At 33.9% G+C, this 19,252-nt stretch overlaps 3 protein-coding genes across 3 annotated transcripts; all 3 read right to left on the bottom strand.

Moving 5' to 3' along the window:
* Nucleotides 1-1,920: 1,920 nt before the first annotated feature.
* LOC113865129 (uncharacterized mitochondrial protein AtMg00300-like) lies at nt 1,921-2,298 on the bottom strand. The gene has a single exon (XM_027499506.1). The coding sequence runs from the start codon at nt 2,296-2,298 to the stop codon at nt 1,921-1,923; it is 378 nt and encodes a 125-aa protein (XP_027355307.1).
* Nucleotides 2,299-5,529: 3,231 nt separating this feature from the next.
* LOC113865300 (30S ribosomal protein S20, chloroplastic) lies at nt 5,530-7,114 on the bottom strand. The gene is made up of 3 exons (XM_027499761.1): nt 6,921-7,114; nt 6,623-6,786; nt 5,530-5,790 (listed from the first exon to the last, which is right to left on the bottom strand). Exons 1-3 carry the CDS (start codon nt 7,066-7,068, stop codon nt 5,560-5,562), a joined length of 543 nt encoding a protein of 180 aa, XP_027355562.1. The 5' UTR covers nt 7,069-7,114; the 3' UTR covers nt 5,530-5,559.
* Nucleotides 7,115-8,112: 998 nt separating this feature from the next.
* LOC113865051 lies at nt 8,113-18,625 on the bottom strand. Its single transcript, XM_027499400.1, has 17 exons — nt 18,483-18,625; nt 18,336-18,399; nt 17,741-17,849; nt 17,060-17,122; nt 15,320-15,423; nt 14,131-14,197; nt 13,948-14,019; nt 13,280-13,441; nt 12,792-12,865; nt 12,603-12,700; nt 12,041-12,148; nt 10,853-10,959; nt 10,076-10,213; nt 9,366-9,413; nt 8,761-8,875; nt 8,529-8,629; nt 8,113-8,397 (listed from the first exon to the last, which is right to left on the bottom strand). The coding sequence occupies exons 1-17, from the start codon at nt 18,535-18,537 to the stop codon at nt 8,311-8,313; spliced, it is 1,572 nt and encodes a 523-aa protein (XP_027355201.1). The 5' UTR covers nt 18,538-18,625; the 3' UTR covers nt 8,113-8,310.
* Nucleotides 18,626-19,252: the final 627 nt, after the last annotated feature.

Here is a 19,252-nt window from a genome sequence, read left to right on the forward strand (position 1 = left end):
TCACCATGCTCATAGCATGTGCCAAATCAGGTATACTACAAATCATTCCCCACATTATGCTTCCAACTCCACTTGTATAAGGAGTTTGATTCATTTTAGACCTTTCTTTAATTGACCTTGGGGCTTGATCAATAGACAATTTTGTGTGATGATCAAGTGGTGTTGAAACTGGTTTAAATTGATGTATTCTAAACCTTTCTACCACCCTTCTTAGATAATTTCCTTGAAATAAAAGAAGCTATCTTCTTTCCCTATTTCTTTGAATATCCATTCCAAGAATTTTCTTAGCAAGTCCTAATTCTTTCATTTCAAATTCCTTCTTCAGAGTGTGCTTCAGCTCTTCTCTTTCTCCTTTATTTACACTAGCAATGAGAGTGTCATCTACATAGAGAAGAAGATACAGAGTGCAGTTTCCCGTTTTCTTCAAAATGTGGACACAACTATCATAGTTGCTTATGTTGAATCCATAACTTGTCAAAACTTATCAAACCTTTTATACCACATCCTTGGACTTTGCTTTAAACCATAGAGGGATCTCTTCAGTAAGCACACCTAGTCTTCTCCTTCTTCAAAACCTTCAGGTTGCTTCATGTAGATAGTTTCCTCCAAGTTTTGATGAAAAAAATGTTGTTCTTACATCAAGTTATTCAAGTTCCAAGTTAGACTAATTTACCAATCCAAGTAGGATCCTTATTGAGCAATGTTTTATCATAGGTGAAAAAAGTTCATTATAGTCAATCCCTTCAACCTGTGTAAAACCTCTAGCAACCAATCTAGCTTTATACCTAGGCTTTTTTACACATGCAATTCCTTTTTTCTTCTTAAATAGTCACTTACATTTAACAACCTTTTGTTTCTCAGGTTACTTCACCAGTATCTAGGACTAATTTTTCTTTAGTGACTCTATTTCTTTATTCATTGCTTGAAATCATAGTTGACTATCTTCACTCTCCCTTGCTTCCTTTCAGGTTTTTGGTTCTGAACCTTGAATATCCTCAATTGCATTCAAAGCGTAACATATTACATCAACAAATCCATATCTACTAGTTGGTTTAAATTATCTCCTTCCTCTATCTCTAAGTAATTGATAATTATAGAGGTCATCAGATTTTGAAGCTTGCTCTGAATTTTCTGTTTCTATTTGATTTGTCAATTCTGCAATATTTTCTCTTCTAGCCTGATCTGACCCTTCTAAAGACTCCACCTCAAATTAAGTATTCTCGTTACTAGGTTTCAATCCTTTTTGGTCCTTAGATAGCATTTCCATCCTAGTTTCATCAAAGGTTATATCCCTACTTATGAAGCACCTTGATTCCCTAAGTTTTAGCTTCCATAGCTTATACCCTTTCACCCCTTCAGGGTATCTAAGAAAAATACTCCTTACAGTATTTGCTTCAAGTTTTCCTTGCTTAATAAGTGCAAATGCTAATGATCCAAACACTTTCAAATTTGAATAGTCTACTAGTTTACCACTCCAAACCTCCATATGTGTCTTATAACTTAGGGCTAATGATGGACACCTATTAATTAGATAGGTTGCAGTGTTGGAGCTTCACCCCAAAAAGGCTTTGGTAGATCTGCACCTAGAAGTATGCATCTGACCCTTTCTAGAATCATTCTATTCATTTTTTCTGCTAGACCATTCTACTGTGGAGTGTGAAGGAGTGTGTTGTGCCTTTTGATACCTACTTTCCTACAAAACTCATTAAATTATTCTGAAACAAATTCCAGGTCATTGTCAATTGTTAAGGTTTTTAGTTTAGATCCCAATTGATTTTCAACAAGAGTATGTCATTCTTTAAATTTTGAAAATGCTTCAGTTTTATTTTTTAAAACATACAACCACAATCTTCTTGAGAAATCATATATTATGGTGAGGAAGTATGAGCTTCCACCATGAGTTTTCACTCTAGAAGGTCCTCATAAATCTGAGTGAACATACTCAAATGGTCTAGTTGAGACATGTGTACCAGTCCCAAATCTCACCATTTGGGATTTTTCAAGTACACAATGATCACAGAAATCAAGCTTATCAAGTTTATCACCATTTAGCAGATTTTGTTTCTCAAGTTCAACTAAGTCGTTCTCACTAACATGACCTAATCTTAAGTGCCACAATTTAGTTTTATCAAATAGTGTGTTACTAGCAAGGGAGACATGTGCAGTTACAACAAAATAATCTAAGATAAATAGGCAATTGTTTTTGTCTTTGTTACCCTTAACAATGACTAAAGATCCTTTAGAAATCTTAAGAACACCATGTTGAGTTTTAGTTGAATATCCTAAATCATCAAACATGTTAATAGAAATCAAATTCCTTTTGAGTTCAGGGATATACCTTACACTTTTAGAAGGTACTCTTTGTCATCAAACATCTTTAATATCACAGTTTCAATGCCTTGCACTTTACATGGATGATTGTCTCCTAGAAGCACTTTTCTAGCTTCTTTCAGCTCCAGTTCTTCAAAATATTCCTTCCTCGAACACATGTGATAGGAGCAGCCAGAATCCATGACCCAATCCTCCTGAATTTTAGAGGTAGAGACCTCTAAAACTGTTGCACTTTCATAGCCATTTGAGGTAACAGCTATGTCTACAAAATCCATGGATCCCTTTGATTTCTTCTTTGCCTTTTCTGGATTGTTCTTCTTAAATGCCCAGTCTTGTGACAGTGAAAAACACTTCAACTTTGTTTTCTGACCATCCTTAGACTTTGATATAGACTTCTTTCCCTTTTGGCCATTCTTTTCACTTCTTCCTCTTGAGATGTTCAAGGTTTCTCCATTGTCTTCAAACTTTGAATCCTGTAATTTTTGTAGTTCCTTAGTCCTTATTGCAGTTTAAACTTCCTCCAATGTAATATCTTGATCTTTTTCACACAAGATAGCATCCTTGAAATGCTCAAAGGACTTTGGCAGCGAGTTTAATAGCAGAAGAGCTTTATCCTCATCCTCAAGTTTCACTTCAATGTTCTCTAAATCATCAAGGATCTTGTTGAACTTAGTCAGCTGCTTTGTGACCATTCTTAATTTTGTCATCTTGAAAGTGTAGAGTTGTTGCTTTAGGCATAACCGATTGGCCAGAGACTTTGTCATGTACAAGGATTCCAACTTCAACCACATTGAAACTGTTGTCTTCTCCTTTGCAACCTCTCTCAGAGCTTTATCTCCAAGGCACAAGATTATGATACTCCTAACTTTATTTATCATCTCTGATTTTTCTTATTGGCTTAAAGAACTTGACATTTTTACTTCTCCTTTAATGACTTTAGCACAACCTTGTTGGATCAAGATTGCTTCTATCTTGATCCTCCATAACCCAAAGTCATTCTCCCATGAGAACTTCTCAATATCATACTTGGTGGTTCCCATCTTGTTCTGAATCTTTTAAGTTTTTTCTTTGTCCTCACAGACGGCGACACTTGTCAGTTTGGATCTTTGAAATAGTTTATCTCTATGGACCTGAAATAGAAAAACAGAACAGGAAGCCAACCCAACATGCAACCTATCTAAGTAATAACAATAGAGAAAAAAAAAATAGCCACTTGCTATAACAATTTATAAATTAGTAAATCACTAATGTAGAAATCTATTTGTATATCAACAAATATATTAAAAACAGAATAAAGAAAGAGAGAAGAAAAACATGAGATTTACATGGTTTAGCCTAATTTGGCCTACGTCCACAGGAAAAAGCAGCAAATTTATTTCTCATTCTTTCTGGTGAATACAAGTGCGTTAAGATTGCTACAGATTTGATGATTTCTCCAGGTTTTTTTGCTTAAAACCTTACCAACCTTTCTTCTGCAGGAAAAACTCAAGTTTACTCACTTTTTACTCTCTCTACGATGTACGCTGATCTCACTTTTTTTATTATTTCTCTTTTGCTCTCAGCCACATACATTTATTAATCACACTTCAAAATATTTAACTAGTTATCTTATATACAAGTCCCGCTATAATCATGTGTAAAAGATAGAAAAGAAATGAAATATAATGTGAAACGGTAAAGTAGTAAAATCAGATTAGGTGATTATCCATTGGTTAAAATAATCTCTAACCAATTTTGAGTCACATTCTCACATAATGGAATGCTAATTACTTATAAAAAGTAAGTTTCACCCTATTTGCTAAACATCCTTTTTTGTGCACAAATTTTCTTAGAGTTAACAAGTAGTTTTAGCCTCTCCCTTAGTTGATACTTGTTCATACTCTTCTAGTTTTGTTAGTTCAAATACCAATTCGATGGAGAACTTGCTAATTGAGTACACTTGTCAATCACAACTTGTCAATTGGGAAACACTCGCTTGCTAGGATCCTCATGATTTGCAGCCAATAGGGTCTACTCCAATTGGTTGAAGGTTGATGCAAATTCGAACTAGAACAATGGTAAAGGTGGAGGGTATTTGCAAAATTACTCTGATGCTCAAGTCAATGTCTGAACAACCTAGAGTAACAATATATGCACAATGCATAACCTGATATCTTTATGAGTGCTCTATTTGTAAATCTACTACTAGTGAGTCACAAAGTGAAGCAAACCGCTTGGTAGAATGGGCCTTGAATGAACCACCCTCAGCCTACCATTGCATTGTCTTTTTGGGCCTCGGTATTCGGGCCTTAATATTGTTAAAGATGTTTACAGTTTTGAAAAGGCCCATGGACATTATTAAGGAGGCCCAATTACGGAAGGTCCATTTTCTTGGGTGAAGACGAGGCCCGGGCACAACTTCGTAGATCTTTGCTTTTTTCTGCTTAGTCTCTTCCGTGACAGGCTTATTTCAACTATAATAAACGATGGAATGCAGAATGCAAATTGATATAAACAGAAGCCAAAATGCCAGTGGAAATATTCCACAAACTGAGTTACGATGATAAATTTATTGGTAAGGTTACAATGTGACATCATAAAATGAGTTATATTTTGCGTTTAATGTATTTTAAATATAGAACAGAATGGCATTTTAGGTTTAAAAAATTACACATTTTAATTCCGTTGATAAAGTATAATCAACAAGAACAGAGCATAACAAACCTTTCGTTTCATTTTGTTCAATTCGCATGTTAAATGCTACCAATGGAACCAAGATGTGTCCAATATGAATGTGCTAATGTGTGAAGAATGTGTAAATTTAAGTCTGTTTAATCTAATTTCGCTATTATCTTTAGGTTGACCATATTAAGGTGCTATAATCCTATAACTGAAGAAGCTTAAACAACAAATATTCTCTAGCTCAAGAGTTGCAAACATTAAGCGGTGAATCACGAACAGGATTACAATAACAATCAAGTTTTCACCACAGCGGAAATATCATCAATTTCAAGAAGACATTGCATTATACTACAATAAGGAAAAAGAACAATAAAGGCTAATTACGAAAATGCTGTTCAAAGTAATAGCTCTACATGATGATAGTACATAACAAGTATGGAACAGTAAACCAATTTGAACCAACACCAAAGAAGACAACATATAGTGATTGGACAGAGTGTAAAAAAATCTGCATAAGTCTTCACTGGCACCTTTTAAACTCAATGTGAACTTAACATGAGGATTGTTTTAGGCACTGGCTTCAGGAACTGGGGTATACCAGCCATGATGGATCTCCACCGCCTTCTTTCTTCTGGCAAGCCGAGACTTGCGATTTGCTCCAGTGTTCCTGTGCAGTGTGCCCACTTTCACTGCTTTGTCAATTATTGAGTATGCCTCTCCAATCATCTTCTCAATTGGGAAGATTTCTTCAGCCTGTGCATCCGGTTTCTTCTTAAGCACTTCCAGAGCTTCCAAAACCTGCAGGCCATCGATTAGAAGATTGTTAAAAAACTTACCCGTGCAAACAAATACTATATAAAGCTGGTGGAATCACAAGGCAAATTAACATGAGCTTTGACAAGAATCAGGAGTGGTCTACTGAGAGTATTTTATACCAAGGAAGTTCAGAAGCATCTGCTACACTTTAACATACACACAACGCAACCATGATTCACAATATCAAGCAAACATAAGTTTTAGAGTTTGAGAGTGCTCAACATAAGCAATTGCAATTATAACATCTGTTACCATATCGTGATTCTTAATTATTTTTGTAGTCTTATTAGGTTAGGAGTGGACTGAGCTTGTATTTGTAACACAAGTATTTGATCTAGAATACTAACACAAACTAGGAGCATTGGCATACCCTACTGTTTTACAATATATATGTCATGTCATCATATTAATATCACTTAAGAGTCCTAAATCGTGATTTTCTTTTTCTCTTTTTCAAACCACATTCTTGAGGTGAAACAAGGCATACACTTGGCCACTCATAACTAACAATACTAAAAAAATGGTTCCATTTTAACAGTCTTTGAATTCTAAGAATGAGTGGAATTGAATAAAATAAAATGAGATAGAACCAAGTGACATAAAATGAAATAACTTGAATCATTTCATTATTTGAATATGTATAATAAACCATGATAAAGCTACAAATATCATCATCATCTTCATTATATAAAATAAGCCAAACAATTAGATAAGATTCAATGCCATTTCATTTTTATTAAGCAATTGAAACATGAGAATATGTCCATATCATTCACTTTCTACATTCATCGAAACATAGGATGAATGTACTTGCCTTCTTGGTACGGGTTTTAATCTCTGATTTGCGAGCTTTGTTGTAGATGCGGCGTTTCTCAGCTTGACGAGCTCTCTTCACTGCAGAATCAACCTTTTTCTTTGGAGCAGCTTCGCACACCACAAATCCACGTTTCTGAACCGTGCTCAACGACAAGCACCTACCTGAAACCAAACCCAACGCACACAGACCCACAATTGTAATCTTCACCAAAATCAAATTTTTCGACTTCTATAATGAAAATATGGGAGAAAAGAGGAATCCCATCAAAGGAAGAGTATAGAGTGAAGGGTGATACCTTGAGAGAAGAGAGACAGAGAGAGGTTTGTAGAGAAACTGAGAGAAGAGGAATTGGAGATGGAAAAAGAGGAAGAAGAAGAAGTGAGAGAAAAGTTTCTGATTTTGGAGGGAAGGGTGAGCCATGAACACGAAACTGTTGCTGCCATTTCTCCTTCTCGTCGCTCGCTCTCTCTCTCTCTGTGTGAGCGAAGAGACTCTATCCGTTTGAGTTATTTGTTGAACGAACAGTGTCTGTCAATAGTAACATATTACCCATAATACCCTTATGCTCTTTTTTTATTAGATGTTGCTACTCAATGTCTTTATTATGCTTATTAAAAATTATGAGTGAATATATTTTTATATCTTTTAATAAAAATTTTATTTTTATTTCTTAATTAGTGTTCCTAAAGCATATTTGTTAGTTTTTCTTTTTTTAATTTCATTTATTTTTCTTGTTTTTTATTTACTCTGTTAATTTAAAGAGTTAAATAGTTTAAATTAGATGACATTTGTAGAAATTTTTACGATATTATTCACGTGAGAAATGAATTATTTTTACGCATGACGGATTTGATTTGTCTACAATTCTAATGATAATTTCAAGTAAAATCATTTATTTTTATTTTATAATGATAAAATTAGTGTTTTAATGCTTAAATTTGTTTTCTCTTTTTATTTTGATTCTATTAACTTTTTTAAAGTCTAATTACTTGGTACTTTTTATTGGCTCTAATTTTGTTAATAACTTCGTGTTCTTGTTATTAGTGAGTCATGTTGGTAATCAAAATTGGAGCTATTTTAGTCTTCATGAGATATAGGCCAGCTTAGGGTGTAATATTGAAGTATGATGAAGTAAAAAATAATACTGTTTGAGGGCGCTAAAATGATAGCAAAGAGGTGATTCATAGCTAGGTGGAAGATAATGTACGTTGGTGAGTTCCCATTGTATAGGAGTTCTGGTGAAGTAATGAGATAAAGATGTTGTTTATAACATTTAATGCTTGTTTAAAAATTCCATAAAATTACATGAAAGCTATATCTTTCGATGTAATTATGAATTTGCTTTTGTGTTTGACGTTTGGTAATATGACTTGGTTATAAGGGGCGTAAAGTTAGTGTAAATATCATTTCTGTATATTAAAAACTACTTTTTAGGGACATCGGATTACACACTTCCAAAATAAATGATTATATGCAAAACTATAGAGGGAAGTTATAAAAAAAATTATATGATATGATGAACAAGTTTGAGAATATATCCTGTAAAGTTAAATATACTCTCGAAAAAGGACCACGACAAACACTCCAAAAGGTTTATGTTCTATATCACTGCACATTGTACTAGAAGGGGGTAAAAAACATGTACTCCAACTACAGGTATTGATTAGCCACTCAGGTTCAGTAAACTAAAATCTCTCGGCTGTCATCACAATAGGTTGAGCTTCAACATGCCTTTTAACTAGATATGGACCCATTCCAACAGCTTCCTGCAGCTGCATGCAAGATTCCCAAGGTCACTCCATAAGAATATTATTGTTCTTTTTATTACTTATCAGCATTCAAAAGCCTGGAAAGGAAACACAAACACACATTCACAATATAGTGAAAAGGTTTGATATCTAACCTTTGCAGCTATTCCTGCAAAAGCAGGATCAGCAGAAACTCTACTAGACAATGTCAATGATTTGTGTATCGCCTTGCAGCAGTTATATCTAGCTTCCATACCTGAAATGCTCCAATTCATGTTAAAATAATGCATGTCAAGAAAAACAATATTGGAGCAAAGACCCGGAATTTGGCGACTTTGGTATCATTATTACAGGCATGTTAACAGTCATCCAAATCATAATACACACCTATTTTTTTGGTTTCAGTACTTGGGTCAGTCACTTTATTTATAATCTCTTGTTTTGAGCATATCTCCATCAAGCACCATGGTCGGGTGACCAACCCCCTTATCATTCTATAGCCCTGAAAATGTCACACAGGTTGCCACATCAGACTTCTTTCAGTAAATTTTTCACGAACCAATACACTTGCGTTCGTGCACATCCGGAGTGGTGCTTAAAAACAAGTTTGACTAGTGTGCGCCACCCTTCTCCAAGGGAGAGAGAAATAGAAATTTATGAGTAAAGCTAAGTGCTTCTTTATTGATTGCTGCTTTTTGGCTTTAGAATGGCCTGCCATTTCACTGTGAAACAAGCTAGCATAAATTGATTCACTTCTTAAGTTGGTGAAATTGATGGGATTAAAAGATCTAAATGCTACATTGTTGAATATTGAATTGCGTAGTACACCTTACATTTCCTTCTTACAAAATTACCCAAACTGATTGACCCCTAAAAGTAATGCATGAGGAAAGACATATAACTTCCGCATAATGTTGGCAGCTTAGATGGAATTATTCAAGCAATATAGCTCATGTAAACTTGTAATATGAGAGTTCATATTAATGTCTCACCGCTAAACGAACTTCGGAATCCTGCTGCAAAACAGACAGAAAAAGACCCTGCAAATTGCATGAACTTTGTTGTGAGATTGTAGTATTTCAACATTTAGTTAAAAGCTGTCCTGAAAGAGAACTCAATGGACACTGTAGCCTTGAGGATCTTTGGTTCTAAGAGGAGTTGTTTTTAAAAGGGTGAATGCACTTGCAACCTATTGTCTGCAAAGTGACTGATCAATAACATTTTTCAAAAATTCGCTGAAGCAAAGATGTTTGTTTAACGTACAACAAGGAGGGGCACAATTACTATTTAATCAATAATCATTTGTTCAGTTAGTTTCTGTTAACAGACTTTTTTGCTATCAGTGAAGATGGACTATTATTCACTGTGCTTATATTTATCTTAAACCATTTTCTGTATAGTGACACATGACCCGTGTTGTTCTAAATTATGATATTTGGATTAAAGGAAAGGAAGAAATGAAAATTCGCCTTCTTCAGTGAAAAAAAAAAAAGATAGAAAAACGCATAGCATAAAGCACTGATCAGTGTGGCTTTTTATTTAAAATTCAAACCACAGGCAGTCATGATTAAGTTGGGACAAAGCTACAGCTTAGATAAAGTTTCATATATATGCCCAGTCCCTTCAGTTTAAAGAGAAATGAAACAATATAAATATGACTTAAAAATAATTGACTGATAATGAAAAGAATGAAAAAGGTGACCGATGGTGTCAGCTTTGTGCTCTTAGATGCGGTTTCATAAATTAAGCGTCGTAGGTTTTCTTCAGCTTCAGCATTGAGTATCATGTTATTCTCAGATCTGGCTTCTCCTGAAATGTTTCCAAGAGCATGCAGTGCAGCCTGTAATTGCCATTTAAGAAATAATACATGTTATATCAGCACATGACATCTTCCAATTATAATTGAACTCCAATTTTTTCTACAATCTAGAGCTTAAAGCAATGCATTCTCTTTTAAACTGTACCTTCAAGAGAGTACAGCACCGACAACAACCAAGCCTTATCAAAACAAAGACTTGTTGACTGATGGATTTGCTACATCCGTGAAAATTATTAACAATGACAATAAATGTAAATTGTCTTCAGGTTTTACTCGGACTCAACAGCATGGCATGTGCTACACACTTATCAAAACAGACTAGTTAAATGCTACATCAGATCAATGTCTGGGAGGCAAACACATCCAGTCACCCAGGAATCTCATGGGCCCCTAAATAGATGTAACAAATCTAGGGAACTACACTTTCAAGATTCAGAATACTACTACCAAAGAACTGCTACCAGAAAATTGTGTCAATGCATCATAAATGCAGTTTCAACTATTTTCAACCTTGGGCAATAAGCTTGTTCAAGTCACCTGAGCAAGCCATTGAACCACAACATACAATGGGACTATAGGGGCATCAAATTACATTAGTTTATTTAGGACACCTCAAAACACTTCAAAAAGAAAGGAGGATCAAGTATCTAGTTCACTAACCAGCTGTCTACCATGCCCCTGAGGTCCTTGTTGATCAAATGCAGCATCTATAACATGTCTAGCAGCAGGTGATGAACCTGAGAGTAGTAATGTAGCTCCTTGGATAGCTATGATCACAAAAACCGAAAAAAAAAAATTATTAGTATTTAATAAATAAGCTCTGAATAAAGCAATGGAATATAAACTGATAATTAAGTTGCATGAACACATGCTGAAGAATGAAAGTTGTTGTAGTTGAAGGTCAGACATCGATCTTGAAAGTGCAGAACTGCAATGCTGATTGTGATGGAAATATTTAGTGTTGTTAATTGGTATGGTTGAAGATTGCTTTGAATGATTTAAGGGTAAAATCCAGTGTTTCATGAGAATGTTTTCCTGACAATATATCTGCTATTAGTATTTAGTAATGTCCACAATCACTTCTAAGTTTCAACATGAAAAAACCAAGTGAAACAAGATTGATTGATCATCATTTTCACAATGGTTTGAGATGTCTTTCATTTGCTTGCAATGGCAAAAGTTTCCCAAGATAGACTTTTATGCATGCAACTTATGCAATAGAAACATGTTCTTAGCTTCTTATGGACTTCCACACCATGGCTATATTAATTTTTCCCTATTTGTGCCTTTTGTTTTGATCTGAAGGAATTCATATTCTGCATTGTTATATTCTCTTCTCCTCTATAAATATATTTTTCTTTTATAAATAGCGGCGACATAGACCAACTTACAGGCACATCTTTGTTTCTGAATTATGACGATCTCCATTTCAAATTCTAACATAATATACATTATAAACCTGGGGGCATGTTATGCTAAATTTTAGTCTATAATTTTTAAAATAAAAAAAATAAAAAAATAAAAGAATAGGATTCATGTTGAATAATATGATGGATGATATCTCTAAGAATTTAGTTTTTGACCAAACTCAATAACATCATGTAATGCATGTAGCCGACTTGGGATAAGATTATTACTTATTATTGTTGGAGATTATGTAATTTGTCAAATCCCAGGAGAGATTTTTGCAACTACTTAAGTACAACAGAATTCTAGAAAAGATGGGAGGTAATCAACTTCCAAGGTAGACTGTAGGATCAATATAATCTAATCAACCATAATCAATTTTCTTACAAGAGATGCAAAATATCTGTTAAAAACCAGGCAACGATAATATGAGATGCTTACTTGATCCCATATGACCCAATGATTCAAGTGCCATTTCACATTCATCTCTATCTGAAGGTTCTAACGACTGAAGTCTACCATCAATAGATGAAATGAGAGTTTTAACACCTGAATTCAATAGCACAACAAATACATATTAGTGGACAGTTTCTATCTCTTTCGTAATAATTATTACATTGTGCAACATTATATGAGAAGCACGTGGACTTTTAAAAGATCAAGAAGAACAACTGCTGCAAGGAAACACCTTTTGCCACAAGGACTTAATCAGGTTGCATCATATCAGCGGTTTTCTAAACGTATGAAACATATTGTGTGAAGTACATGACTAATTGACAAATAAAATTAGCACAAACCAGCAAGAGACCAATTGTATTAGCAAGAAGGGCTTGATAAGGTTTGCAAATAACAATGATTTTTGGTGGATAATCAAATAAAAAAGATGTGCAACTGCAAACAGATAAATTATAGAGTATTTGAACTGTTAACTGAAAATACTGCAATCAGATTTCAGTATCTTCCATCAAATGGAAAGAGAAAGGGATAAAAGTGCAAGACTTACAAGGTTCATCTATTAAGGAGTATGTAATTTCTTTGGACAGTAGCCTTCCACTTATCATCATTGCTCTTGATCTTAAAATTGATTCCATAGAATTTTTGCTAGCCTCAAGAAAAGGGATGTCCTTATATCAGAAACATAACTTTCATAATTTTCATTAGAAGAAAATATTCTAAGATAATAAATGATTACCTAATTATTGATGAAAGCAATTGAAGGAGGCTAGTCTTGGATAAAAATTCTGTACCATGCTCAACCTCAGCTAACTGTATCCATTTCACACAACGTGAGAATATATATAGATGTAATGTGAACTGGAAAGGTGCAAATCAAATGACAGTTGCCAATGCAGAGTTCCTGAATTTGGTACAGATACTTTAAAGTTGAGGACAAATAAATAAAAAAGGATTCAAGCAATTGAGACCTTGAGACAACACTCCAGGCAAATCTCTTTAATAGGTAATGAACACAAGTGTGATGTTTATTAACATGATTACTACGCTTAGTCCCTTTCAGCTTCATGTAAAACAATCCTTTTTCTGTTACTGCTACTTAAAAAAACTAAAGCAAAGTGTTTGAACTGTGGATATGAAGTTTATATTATAAAGTAAATATGTGCAAGTAGAAGGATTATTATGCATCTTAAGTCAAAAATAAAAATGAGAGGAGAGATTTGTAACCTCATAGAGAAGCTCCAAAACACTTAAAGTAACAAGAGTATCATCTGCATCAGTGATTTCTGCTTCCAACAATTTCAGTAGATTTAAACTGTAAACGGTAGATGCGGCAGACCTAGATACAGAAAAAAGCTTCACCACTAAAGCCAGTACACGAACTCGGCCCTAAATCAGAACAGTAAAAAGTTATACAAGAGCAAATTAAATCAATTTTACACAGTCTGAAACATAACATGCCCAGGGAACACCTTCAAGAATTAGGATAAACAACTTCAAGAACTAAAATTTGGAAACATTCAATAAATGTTGTGTTTACTTTACATTTTTGGAAACAATAGGAATTTATGACGCATTAGGAACACTAGGATCTCAAAAAACAACCCAATTCTTTATTTATCTTGTCAATATAAATTGTATTTACTTTACATTTTTGTAGAAATCAGTATGCTGAGTACTTAACAGTCAAGCAATTCACATAAATAGCTTGACATTAATTCTCAAATCCAACAAAGAAAGTAGACATATTGCATTATAAGGATGCAAAAAAAGAGGTCTGATTATTTGCTAGAGCCTTCCCATGCATTCAGGGCAAAGCATTCAACCTAGTCTACATGTTAAAATATTCAATGACAAATATACAAATCCTGGCATTAACAGAATGGTTACCATACCAGTGACGAACATTGTGATGCTATAATCCCTAGGTCTGTATTACCATCTTTGGCAGCTGGAAAGATAATTTCCTACAATAGTGTTGCAAGTCAGACAGTAATCATGAAGGATATGGTTTCAATCAATCTCCTACCTTTCATACAAGTAAAAGTAATCTAGGTGACTTAAAAGAATTTGCTTACCAAGCCTTCAGGAAAACCAGCTAACTTTTTTATTGCATCCATTGCCACAGCTGCCAGTTGTTCATTGCTGCATAATGTGAGAAGATGTGAAAATCAAAGGATTTAACTATCAAAAAAATTATATTGAACTTATGAGCAGGTAATCAGATCTAACCAGGAAAAAAAATGTAAAGAAAGGACAAGCACTAACACAACCCTCTGAAAAAGTGATTGATACCCATTACTTAGTCAGTTACATCAGGCAATTGGTTAGGTTAGTTGGCCAAAGAAATAAAGCATATTGCCTATAAATAAGGGGCATTAAAGGCGAGGCAACTTGTCCTTTGTTAGAGGAAATTGGCACCATATACCATTGGGAGGTGCAGACCCTTGAAGTTCTACAGTGTGTTCTATTTCTGTAAATTGGGGACTTCTTCCCTATTCTCTCCGGTAAAGATACCAAGTTTCTATCTTAAAGCATCCCTTGACCATTATAAAAAAGGATCCTTTACTGTAATTCTAATTTACTGTTTAATGTTAAACAAGCCTCAACCTTGCACTGAGAAAAATAATTTTTAACCAGCATGCCCAGGCTTTACAACAAAAATAACAACTTAAACAGGAGTTGCAGGGTTTACTTTATCATGTATCAAATTATAAGAACCGATGCTTCATGATACAAAGTACCTCTAAATCTCCAATAAAGACAAATGTTGGATACAATTGACATCAATATGAAACTATGGAGGCATTTGTTGTACCATCATTCTCATCAAGGCATAGGTGGCTACTGGCTTTCATTGATACCTAAAAAAGATGCCAGTTTTGGTGGTAGGTATAAATTTGCATTTACAGCAGCATTCAAACTCCCATTAGAAATTCACAGGTCTCGTACCTCCTAAATGTGTGAGGAACTATCATTCCTGATTATGAATTACCAACAACATCCTTTTTCTTTCATAATTTCCAATTTTTGTACAAAACAAGATCTTAGATTAGATACACATGTATCTTATGGTATGTCATCTTAAACACTTAGAAATGAAAAATGCATGAATACCAAGCACCTTCCCAGAATGAATTCTTAACTAATTCAGCTTATCATAATTGGCACCATGTCACACAAGCTAACCAAATCCTAACTATATATAGGATAAACACCTTGGCAAAGCAGGAATGATAAGTGACTGATAATTCTTTATTTACTGACCCCTTGATAAGGCAATCAAGCAAAAGAGGATATATGTTGAAGTTTGTAATTAGATGAGCAGCAACTTTGTAATCATTGTCAAGATTCTCCAGAAGGCAAGTGACCTGAAAGTTGTTACTTGTTACCATATGATACAAAGTTTCAATAATATTGAAAAGTTGTTCAAACGCATCAGTAGTATTTCCAGAGTTTATTTCTAGATGATAAATTCATAGATAATTTCAAACCATTTCAATTACATTTGAACTTTGAAGAGCATATACAACTTGGACTAACAACTTAAGTGCCAATGCACAGCCACATAGCCAGTATTCTTTAATAAGAAGCACCAAAGATTAGACCAGGATGAAAGGAATGATAGGTGGGAGACATAGGAGTAAAATAATAGCAGAAAAGGTACTACACAAACACACACATGATAGTAAGAGAAACCAACCTTAGAATAAATTGTAAACCAACAGTTAAAATTTTGGAGCCGGAGGAAGAGAGTAATAGATATAGGATATTTTAGAGAGTAAAATCTGATTGAAAAGTTTTCTTATTCAGCACTTCCATTTTGCAAAACATCCATATATATGGACACTCTAGACTTAGTTGGTACTATTTCCAAGGCTAAGAGTAAACAAGTACAATTTCATAAAAAACTAATTCCAGGGAAAAGTAAATTCATTTTAATATGTGAATCATGAACTGCACATAATTTTAACACAAAGGGTGGAAGATAGATACGCAAATATGCATACACTAAAGAAGTTGTGATAGTCAAGGACTCTAAAAAGGCTTAGTGCATATCTGGGAACAGCTTGCACGAAAGGAGTGGGGCAATCATTGCACTTTTTTTTTCCCTGAAAACTCTATCAGGAAGTTATAGGCTAATCCAAATACACATTGCTAAGTAAAGGTTTATGATTAGTTTTATGTCTCTTAAACACCGTTCAAACAACATCGCTTTGGGCTTGCAACATTGATAATGCCCAAACCCACTCTACCTCTAACTTGTGCTGAAAATCAACTTTATTTAGAATAACAGGGGCAGCAAAGATCAAATACCTGATTACTTGGTCATAAAAGCTCCTGATAACATCATGTCAAAGAATAACTACCCTAAAAGCTTGTGCAATTAGGTGAAGGTCCAAGAAGATTGATTCTATATTTCTAACAGCAAGCAACAAATATTAGGACAGAAACTTTATGAGATACACTAAAGAAGATAAAATCAGTGAGTAATGAAAATCAGAAACTTTATCATTGTTGGGCAACTTGCCTAATGAAATTCATGCCTTTATTATTTTTCTTTAGAACATAGATGATAAGTTTATAGGCTGTACTGACTTGAGACAAAAGCAAAAGAAAAAGTTCTAGGAAGTCAAGCTTCACTCACAAAAGATTAACTGGTGATCATTTTTGCTTTTTTGCACAGCCTTGCAACTAAAACATCTCATAAAGGGCAAGTTCTCTTTGATGCTAGGTTTCTTAAATGTTAATCAATTACATACATATCCCAGATGCACATACGCCAGATATCCAATACCAGTCACTGGAATAAGTATCAAACCACATAAAAATGATTTTTGAGGGTTGAATGACTAGAATTTTCAACGATCTATGTAAAGAAAAAGCAAAAAACTCCAGTATCAAACATAAAATATGCCTTTATTGGTGGGGGTGAAGGGGGATGAATCTCCATTATGCTACAGAAAGATCTAATAAATTTGGGATGTGCAAAGTATATCCACGTACTGTTTTGCAAGCTAAGGATCTGACTGCTTGAGAATCTGTCTGCAGACCAACTTGAACAAAAGACTGAACCAAAAACGTAATAGCAAATCAATAAGCATAACCATAGCAATAAAAACATAATGTAATAGGCAAAATAATACCTAACTTTACACATGCAGACTTAAAACTTATGCTTGAACATGGAAGACAACTTTTTAACCTTCTTGAATTAATGATTAAACTGCACAGATACAATTTTTTAAGATCTTTGCTTGCAAATTCATCATAGGTCTTAACTGTTGAGTGCACACTTCAGTCAACAATCTATTGAATCAAAGCTTTAACAAGCATATGGTTTTCTTGGTCTATTTTTTCAATAATGCCGGTATTCCCATAATACTGAATCTGAAGGGTTTTATAAAAATTGAAAATGATTGAATAAGATCCAAATATAGAACTAATATAAAATGTTCTAAAACATAATGGATGAAAAGACTTGGATCAGCCACACTCATGGGCTGGTAAATAGAGACAAACCCAAAATAAACATTCAATTCCCCCACAGAACTTAAAAACAAAGAAAAAAAAACTACTTTCAGCAAACTTTTAGTTTTACATTCCCTGCTGTGTGCAATCCATGTTCAATTAGCAATGTAGAAAACAAAAAACATAAAGGATTAGCTAAGGGAGTAAATGACAAACCATATATTGTGGGATTAAGGAAGCACCCAACTTGGTATTGAATAACCTTTCAAGGCATGCAACTAGAGTATTTTCTAGGCCAGGCACGTCAAATTGTGTCTGTAAGGCACTGCAAAATTAAAGGAGAAAATCAAGGGCAAGTTTCTCTAGAAGGATGTTTAATTGTCTTTGAATTGACATTGAAAAAACCTCATCAAGCAAGGAAAATAGTTCTCCACTGATTAAGACAGTAAAGGTTTATGGAATATGCGAGAAATATAAAGTTTTACTCAAAATGCATTCAGTTCAAGTCATGAAGAATATATTGAATGCACACAGGTCTAAAATATGTCATACCTGAAGCGCCAGCAAAATTCAACACACAGAGCAAAACAACAAATAAATAAATTTCTAATTTTTCTGACATCAACACTTTCTTTTCTTTTACTATACACACACACACACTCACAAATGCCCCCTCTTTAAGCTGACCCGCCATCACAAAATTCTCAAACAAGACTAAGATTTTGCAGTGTCAGAACAAGGAAACTCTCAATAAGCAACAACAAATAAAAGGAGAAAAAGGGTATAATAAAAGTGAGAAAAAGAAGCAAACTTGATAATGAGGGGGAGAGGGAAGCGATTAAGAAAGTCCCTAGCGGAATCTTCGCTTTGCACCCCTGAAATCAAAGCAATGTCAGTGAAAAATTATAATAACAACAATAATAATAGCAGAGAAGAAAAGTGAAGCGAATATAGGAACCAGGGTAATGAGCAAAATCAGAAGCTGCTTCGAGGAGCTGAGAAGGATCATCCATGGCGTAGCAACTGGCACTCAAGTCTGAAGCAGAAACCCAAAAGAGAAAAAAAATAACCTACGTGCGTGGCAAATGTTTTCTACGTGTAATGCTCCCATGAAACGGTTCCGTTTTATTCATCATAAAATTTTAATTTTAAAAAAAAAAAAACTCTAATACCCCTTAGTCATAATATGACTTGCATTGACAATTATATGTGCTATCTTAAAATATTTGTTAATGTAATATGGTTATATACATATCATTTCATCAATAATAACAAAGACCATTTTAAAAATTTGTAGAAAATAAAACTGATAAAAAGTTTTTGAAAGATTAAAATCCAATAAAATCATATTTACAAAAATTAAAAATTTATTCAAACTTATATAATATTAAAAAATACATTTTATTGTCACCATTTCAATCACATTAAATCAAGAAATAAAAAATCAATATTCTCTCTATAACCAATCTAAGTTTAAAAATATTGATAAGTCTCTGAGTAATAAGTTTACTCACCGGAATTATTAAAGAAAATGCTATCCTTATTATATATGTGTGAAGGAATCAAAGCCCCACGTTCAATTCACACTAGCATTTACTCATTTTTCATATCAGGTTCATACTAATTGATTCATTCTCATGGCTAAAAATATTTGATACATTTTCATTAATTTGATCAAAGTCAATTGGATATGAACTCTTGCGGTTGTTAGATTCATCGATCTCATAA

This window comes from Abrus precatorius, unplaced genomic scaffold (genome assembly GCF_003935025.1).
Source record: "Abrus precatorius isolate BTA unplaced genomic scaffold, Abrus_2018 Scaffold4, whole genome shotgun sequence".
Taxonomy (NCBI): domain Eukaryota; kingdom Viridiplantae; phylum Streptophyta; class Magnoliopsida; order Fabales; family Fabaceae; genus Abrus; species Abrus precatorius.

Coding starts and splice junctions, on each gene's coding strand:
- LOC113865129 (XM_027499506.1), bottom strand. CDS start 2,298: ATGTTTGATGATTTAGGATATTCAACTAAAACTCAACATGGTGTTCTT.
- LOC113865300 (XM_027499761.1), bottom strand. CDS start 7,068: ATGGCAGCAACAGTTTCGTGTTCATGGCTCACCCTTCCCTCCAAAATC. Junction 6,787..6,920: donor TCTGTCTCTCTTCTCTCAAG/GTATCACCCTTC, acceptor GTTTGGTTTCAG/GTAGGTGCTTGTCGTTGAGC. Junction 5,791..6,622: donor TTAAAACCCGTACCAAGAAG/GCAAGTACATTC, acceptor GATGGCCTGCAG/GTTTTGGAAGCTCTGGAAGT.
- LOC113865051 (XM_027499400.1), bottom strand. CDS start 18,537: ATGGATGATCCTTCTCAGCTCCTCGAAGCAGCTTCTGATTTTGCTCAT. Junction 10,214..10,852: donor AGGGGCATGGTAGACAGCTG/GTTAGTGAACTA, acceptor TGGCAATTACAG/GCTGCACTGCATGCTCTTGG. Junction 8,876..9,365: donor ATTCCGAAGTTCGTTTAGCG/GTGAGACATTAA, acceptor TGACATTTTCAG/GGCTATAGAATGATAAGGGG.